Source organism: Podarcis gaigeae (assembly GCF_964106915.1).
Source record: "Podarcis gaigeae genome assembly, chromosome: 10".
In the NCBI taxonomy this organism is placed as follows: Eukaryota; Metazoa; Chordata; class Lepidosauria; order Squamata; family Lacertidae; genus Podarcis; species Podarcis gaigeae.
This window is the reverse complement of record NC_139686.1, coordinates 32,257,233-32,265,210: the sequence shown is the minus strand read 5'-3', so window position 1 is coordinate 32,265,210 and position 7,978 is coordinate 32,257,233. Positions and strand designations below refer to the sequence as shown.

The window sequence follows — 7,978 nt, the reverse complement described above, 5'->3', positions numbered from 1 at the left end:
CAGAGTGAATTCCTATTCGAATCCATACAGGAAGACCTGGAAGATGTCCGAGTTCAAAGGAGCCCATGAAGCTGAGTATATCTAATGCCATCATGGAAATGTCCACTGCGTGACGGTTGCCATTTCTCTTTGGTAAACCGCTTACTACCATATATGCATCTCCAATCGTCTCCACCTGTTGAAACAATATCCAAAGTCATTATTTTTTAATCTAACAAAAGAGCAATCCAATATAGGAAAAACCTGAAAGTTCCTGTTCTTTCCTGCTCCGGAATGCTTACCACATCCCAATTAACAAACATGTTTACACACGTATTTGGAGTTGCAAATAGTACTCAGTATAATATTTATAGGTGACTGTGATTTTCTCTGAGGTGAAGAACTGTTCTTTTAAAATGTTAAAGAGAAACAAACCTTCTTCCATATTTTGCACGACAATTTTAAACAGCAAAAATAACTACTACCTTTTATTTTTCGTTTTTCTTATATGCTTTGTTTTGCTTTCTGTCTCAGAAGAAAACATTTCCCGCCTTTTATTTTCTCTCTATTAAACTGTTTCCACAGTGGGAAATTCATGCACATGAGGTTCGCTGTTTCCTTACAGACTTTGCCCAAACATAAGCACTTTCAATTTTCTGCCTCTGAAACCTATCGCAGTGTTTCCTGTCCATGTTAATGGGTAAAGCATGGATTAGCCCCTTAAAGGACTGATGGCAATGCTCTGCTACGCCCTGCCCCTTTCACCACAAATCATTCTACCTAGCCTTCTGTTCTCTCTTCCCAGTTCTGGTCACCTTATAGACATCATGAGGGTCAAGAATTTGATCAAAGTTCTTGTAGATGTCATTGAGCATGTCCACCACTTCCATAGGGGTGCTGTATTTACAAAGGGTTGTGAAGCCTACAATGTCACTGAAGTAGATGGTGACTTCTTTAAACAGTTCTGGCTCTACCCGTCCAGTTTCCTTCAGTGACTTTACCACAGGCCTGTCAAAAGGAAGAAGATAAGTATCATAGGATGAAGCTTCTCAATTTCAAAGTGCGCTTTAAAAAACAGAAAAATATATGGCAGTGCAGCAGTTATATTAATCCTGGTAATTATAAAAGACAACACCATTCTAAGTAATTGAGATTTTAAATCACAAATGATATGGGCAATCACTCCATCTCCTTTCAAAACATGTTAGAGGTCAGTGGGTAGATGGTCATGTATTGCAGATTTGACAGGATGGCCTTTTGATCCTCTTTCATGCCCAGGGACATTTCAGCTGTACAGATATATAAGCTATTAGTGCTTGTGTTATAATTGAGGAGACAAACCTTCTTCTGCTTGACTCTAACCTACCTGCTCAGAATTGGAAACTGGTGTTGGAACTGCCTATTTGTATGCACGAACTCAAGCACACAATTCCTTTCTCTTAACATGGAAGTTCTGTTTCCTGGCAGAATTCCAGGTTGTGTAATTCTATTCTGTTTTACTAAATTTCTGTCTCTGCTACATCATGGCAGCTGGTGGCTGAAGCAGGCAAAAGCTTATTGGCAGTTGTGTCCCATGCCGGCAGAGACCAGCGCTTCCTTGAAGAGATGGGGTAAGTCCAACTGTGCCCTTTCCAGCTATGTGATTCAAACCCATAGTTAACACAATGTCAGGAAGTACAAGTCTAGCTTGAAACCAAACTTGGATTGACTTCATGTTCATATATACTATTCTGTCTACTTGCCCTTCATTATTTAGCAGTCATTTAAATCTCTGTCTGTCTGTCTGTCTGTCTGTCTCTCTCTCTCTCTCACACACACACACACACACACATAACAGAGCGCCTGCAGTTCTAGTTACAACCTCTAAAAAAGAAAAGAACATAAGGCTGCAGATGATCCAGAAAATGTGACCTAAGATTACCAAAAAGGGAGCATCTTTCCTACAAAATGCTTAAGAGGTTGGAGCATTTTAGTAAAGGGCAACTAAGGCAAAATGTAAGAGACATTTGGTAAATGAGCTTTAGGTTGGCAGAACCCCAAGGCTGGGCACACACCTGCAGAAGGCTGCAGCCAACATAGCGTGCCCCTGACATCACCCCTGCTAGGGTTTTTATTTGTGAGTTTTAGCTGGGCTGGACAGAGACTCTTGGCATTTCTCTGTGGGCTGAATCCAGAGCTATGGGTTTGTGGGGCCTGGAAACCTAGTAGGGAAGCAAGATCTGCTGGAGTGTCAACATTGTGAGGCTTTTTATCCTATGGTCAGATTGTGTATATGTGTAAACAAAGCCATATATTCTAAATACATCAAAGTCTCAATTGACCTTCATTCCAAAGAAACCAAACCCTGGCTTAATGCTGGAACCCCTTGAGTCACATGCTGCTCAGAGACTGGGGTGCACACAATCCTATAAATAAGCAATAACAATAACTTGTTTAGAGCCGTGCCCCCCCCCCCGATTTCTTGTCTGATTGGACAGCACTCACCCTGGAAGAAGCATGAAGTTAAGCCTGTCAGCTCTGTCTCGCTCTGCTTTGTACAGCTCAGTTCTCTCTTCCACCAGGTGCTCCAGGTTCCGTGAATACAGCTGCAGTCGTCGGATTAAGGTGTCCATGTAGCTTTCATTGGTTTGGCTGTGGTAGTTGCTGGGAATGTTGTAAGGACAAGGGTGAATTTGAAGGCTGACAACACCAGGAAGTTCATGTACATGACGCCAGTGTATGGCTGCCATGTGGCCAGAGTGGAAATCTGCCAGACTTCTCCCTCTGAACTATCATTCTGGTTTAGCAGAACTTTTTTCTATCAAAGTAAATCACTTTCATACCTAAATATCTTAGCCAAGGTAGTCTCAATTTTCTTAAAATCTGGTCTCTTCTCTGGGTCTTCCTCCCAGCAGCTTTCCACGAGGAGATATACCTAGGGATGCACAATCCAATACAGGACTACTTTAGATATTTTGGTTTCCATGATGAAAACTAAAATAGTGCTCCCCCACCACATAATCCTTAGCAACCCAAATTGGCTTCAAAGACTATGTTGTAACAATATCCAACCTTCTTCCCACCATTTTCATAACTCAATCAGCCACTCTCTGGAGCACCAAGTTCCACCCCTTATTTTTGCAAGCTCGGGTAGACATGCCCTTTCCAGGTGTAATGGGTTGTTGCTGGTCACCTATTCCAGATAGGAATTGATTGTGGAATTGGTGCTGCTCATGTCCAGTTTTAATCCAGTTCTTCCTTTGCCATGGAAAACCTGATTAGTAAAATAATTCATTTTGCATCTGCAGTCACTCCCGGTATGGAAGCTTGTTAGTGTGTTTTATTTATTTATTGTAAGCAGTTTGTAACGTGTGTGGTGAAGTTTTAGTGCGTGATCTCCATAACCACACCTATATCTATTTTTGATCCTCACCTAAACACAAACTATCCCTTTTTTCCCCCTGGTGACCCATCAATACCAAAAGGGGGTTGGATCCTATTTTCACCAGTTGCCAGATGCCCTGTTCAAAGTATTGTAGATATTAATAATGTGCAGCTTGAAGCAACTGGATGCATAAAAACTTACTCCTTTCGGACTAAAACGTTGTCCAGACCCATTAGTTTGATTCAAGCTTTACTTACAAAATTTTATTCAAAACAGAACAAAACATAAAAGATAAACCCAAATAGTCCCATACAATATCTTGTGCATGTCTAGCACAAGCTCAGGATTTATAAGAAAATGTAATTCCAAACAGACCTAGAAGCAAAGGTCTCCCTCTCTTTACAGCCTCCATTTTGCCTGGTGCTGTAGTCACTCTTGGAGAGGCTCATTTGTACATCCTCACTCCTGGAGAGCCTAAAAGGCAACTCCCTTTCAAAATGGAGATTTGAACCCAAATACCTTTGCCACATGATCAAAGGCACACACTCCGTTTAAGAGCAGACAACAAAGCAATGCAGACATTGTATTAACAACAACAACAACAACAACAACAACAACAATAAAGAGGTCTTGCACAATACCTCTTTATCAGTCTTATTCAAGGCCTTAGCATTAAATTTAAAGCAAACAGAAACAGAAATTGCCCCACCATCACAAAAAAAGAACACACCTCTTTTCTGCCACTTGTGAAACATGTTAACTAAACTGGCTGGATAACTGGTAATTTTTGCTCTTGATCACTTCCCAGATTTTTTTTTAAAGGTATGCCCTCAGGGCTTATCCATGCTGGAGTTTACTGTGTGTTTGCAGCTATTCAATTTGCATTGTCCAAATGACATAATCATCAAACCATCACAGTCTCAATGCTTTCCCCTTGTAAATTTGGGTTCAGGTGATATGGGATTTTTTTAAAAAAATCAATTTTTATTTCATAAAGTTTATACACCACTTAAATGGAAAAAGGGGGTAGACTCCAAACTGCTCTACTTGGGGTTGCAGATGGTTCAGTATTTTGGGGTGGATGGATCAGCTGTCACTTTCTGCTACCCGCCCCCCCCCCCCAGCTCACTTAAAGGTGTTTGCAGGCTACCTGCCAAACAAGACCTGAAAAATAATTGGCTGAATAATACCGGCTGTTACTCAACCAAAATGACCATAATCCATCACCAACCAGCAGGAAGCCTGCAACTGACCATCTAAGCTGTGCTACTCATGAGGAGACTAGAAGCCTGTTTGTAAGTAGCAAGATCAGGCCAGGTAGGTTTTGTTTATTTTCCATATTCCGCTTTGTCCATTTGTCCTCTTATCTTCCTTTTTCATTCTCACTAAAATTTTATATAATTTGGCAATCAGAGGTCTGAAGTGTGTTTATGCCAAACTCTAGGAGGCTTGCAATTTCCCACATGCCTAGCCAAAGAGCACATACTGTAACAGAAGCAGAAGGCTAGGGGAGCCCTCTTATGCCCTTCCTTTCACAACTGCCTTACAAAGTAGACCAACTGCATACCCAAACCTACTGGTAATTGTTGCCACCACCATCCTTCTAATCACTTAGAGAACTCCAGACAGGAGAAAATTCTGGGCCACTCATGGAAATACTAAAATCTGGAACCCAAAGATACCACCCAGTTTCCTTGACCCTCTCTGGTGTGCAATAATAATAATAATTTATTATTTATACCCCGCCCAACTGGGTGGGTTTCCCCAGCCACTCTGGGCGGCTTCCAACAAAATATTAAAATACAATAGTCTGTTAAACTTTCCTTTCTCCACCAGATCCCTCTCAGTTTACAAGTGGCACAGAGCCAGCACCCAGTCTCCTAGAGACCAGAGGAGCCTGCTTTCCTTTGTAAGCCCCAAGCCTATACCAAGTGCCTTAGTTGATTGAGGTGTCACTAACTTTGAGTTGGCAGCAGTGCACACAAGGCCCAACTTGTCAAATTATATAGCATTTATTAGGAATGAAAAAGCTAAGGGAGAGTGCAAAGGAACAATGCGGAATGCTGAAAAGTAAAATGAGATCTTTAGTTCAAGTCTATTTTATCCTGAACCTGTTACACAATATAGCTGATCAGCTGCAGGCTTTTTGATGGACAGTGAGGGATGAGGGGCTCTAATGCGAGGGACCTGTGATGGAGTGTGAGGAATGAGAACTGCATGCTCCAGTCCTTTTTTAAAGTGTTCCCAACCCAATGAAGCGTTGAGACACACCTAGCACTTTTTCAGTCAATCAGAATGCAGATCACACTTGCCAGGTAATCAGTGTTATCTAGTTAACCTATAGCACCCCTCCCTCCCCGATACCATACCCACTCCAAACTGTTAAAATAGCCAGCAGCTAAGTCAGGAGCTACTGTGATGTATGAAAGCTCATTACATTGGCTTCTGTGCATTGGAATTGTTAATAGGAGATGTTAATGTGGTGTAAAGGCAAAACACTGGAAGAAAAAAGTTGGTTACACTCCTCTCTGCCAAACTTGCTAGTTTTAACCTGTGCATGCCGTAGGCATAACCTCTTACTATTCGGTTGAGCTTGGCTTTCTTTCAACATGGCCTTACCTCTTGCTTTTTCTCTCCCTCTGAATGCAATAGAAGATCCGGCCGGAAAGGTCTTGCTCCTTTATTGCTTTCTACTCTGCAAAGTTTCTCTAAAACAGGAGAGGGGAAAAAATATAACATACAGAACAATTCAGCACATGAAGATGACACTTTAACACAAGAAGCAGAGCTTTTCTAGCCAAGCAGATTGTGTCAAGGCCGTATTATATAAAACAAGATGGGCTTAGACCAAAATCCTAGATCTGAATGAACACACTCATTCTTTGATAAAGGTCTGCATATGGTGGTTTTTCAATTTGTGAGACATGTGAAATTAAGAGTGCCTACTGGGGTGAACTGACAGGCTGAGGAAGATACCTGCATTTCTGCGGCACGGCACCAAGATAAGATGCAAGATGAAAAAGAGGAATAAGAATCTACATCCCCCATTTCTCCCTCCCTCTGCCCAGCCATCTCACATCCTGGGTGTCCCACCACATTCCTGTTACAAGTATTTGAACATTTGTGGTCAAGCAAAGTTCTTATCCCCATGTTGGAAAGTCTAAGTAGATTTATAATTAACATGCTCCACAGGTAGAAATCCTACATGAAAGCAAGGCAGCTTCCTTTATACTAAAGGCCAGAGCACATGGGCGGGGCACTGGCCCAGTGCATGCAGCCTTAATGAAAGGGCAAGGCTTGGCCCATGCTCTTTCATTGCCCCTTCATATGTTCAAACTTTCCCCAGGAAAAATTGCATTTTACTGCTGAATGGCAAATGCAAATGGCAATCCCTGGAAAACCTGTCATCAAGCCTTTTCATTACGCACAATGTTTACCTTTATGATCCCGACAATTGTCAGTGTAGAAGGTCTCCTTACGCAGTATGATCTCTTGTGCTATAATTCCAAAGCTGTACACATCGCCTTTCTGAGATATGTCACCATGGCGGAGGTGTTCAGGAGCAGTCCAGAGATCTGAGGAGCAGGAAGAGAACTGTGTGTGTGTGTGACAGAAACAAGTAGATGAAATTGGTCGGCAATTATCTACTGCTTTGGGAGCTCAGCGAAAAGCAATTTACGAAATTTATGAAATGAACTAAAACCAAGCAAAACACTGGCACTGGTAGGGTTGGCCCAATACATTTTACTTCCTGAGACAAAGGAGAATGGCTGGCCATGCATCTCAGTAGAAATGATTGGGCAACATTTGTCACCACAAGCTGTTGCCTCAGTCGGCTCAATTGTAGGGTTTGCCCTGGGCACAGGCATACCTTCTACTTTCAACTGTTTCTGATCCTCATGCAGATGGCATCAGAAATCACAACATACCTCTGTTGGATTCTCATAGCTACACTACTGCTTCAAGCTGTGGTGCTGTGTGGCTTAGCGGAGGCAGTTGGGGGGGGGGGGAAATATAGTCATACCATAACTATAGTGCTATACTGAAATAACTTAAGTTTAACAGAATATTAATGCCACATTTCCTGACAGTTCTCCTATAAGATGCAGTCAGCCTACAAATATTCATGAGGAATTCCCGAGTGAGGAATTCATCTTCCTTATGTACCTTTTTTTGGCGGAAGAATAGAATTGCAGCCATAATCGGTTATCTTCACAACCATGCGGTTATCCACAACACAGTTTGTAGATTTCAGGCGGCCGTGAAGCTCTGTTTTGCTGGAATGCAGGTAGGACATTCCCTAGGATATGAAGAGAGACAAAAAAAACCACAAGTGACTGCCCCAAGTTTCCTAGGGAGGGGGAATGACTGATTTATCTGGCTGCGGCAGAGGAAGTCGGAGAACTGAAGGACCATTTCCATCAGCTCTGCTGAGAGATCAGCTCCACCAAGCTCTTCCCTCCGGCAACTGTCACCCGGCAGTCATTCCATGAGGCTGCAGCAGCAACAGAATTGGTAACACAGGCCCACCCCATTGGCTCTGCTGAGAGAGGAGCATCAGGCTCCTCTATCCTTATGAGGAACAGTTGAAGGAGCCGAGTATGTTTAGCCTGGAAAAGAGGAGACTGAGAGGGA

At 42.5% G+C, this 7,978-nt stretch overlaps 1 protein-coding gene and 1 long non-coding RNA gene across 2 annotated transcripts in view; one reads left to right on the top strand and one right to left on the bottom strand.

Annotated features, from left to right (window-relative positions):
- Positions 1-7,978, bottom strand: part of GUCY2C (guanylate cyclase 2C) — a 53,555-nt gene that overhangs the window by 11,449 nt on the left and 34,128 nt on the right. Inside the window, exons 17-23 of the mRNA XM_083698599.1 lie at positions 7,511-7,643; positions 6,781-6,918; positions 5,963-6,051; positions 2,802-2,893; positions 2,464-2,622; positions 795-987; positions 1-175 (exon numbers count right to left, since the gene is read on the bottom strand). Of these exons, the coding sequence (XP_083554725.1) occupies positions 1-175; positions 795-987; positions 2,464-2,622; positions 2,802-2,893; positions 5,963-6,051; positions 6,781-6,918; positions 7,511-7,643 (979 nt within the window). The remainder of the gene's footprint in view (positions 176-794; positions 988-2,463; positions 2,623-2,801; positions 2,894-5,962; positions 6,052-6,780; positions 6,919-7,510; positions 7,644-7,978) is intronic.
- On the top strand, positions 1,807-2,806 carry LOC310825411. Its single transcript, XR_014555290.1, has 2 exons — positions 1,807-1,937; positions 2,541-2,806. It is a non-coding gene; the product is annotated as an uncharacterized lncRNA (long non-coding RNA).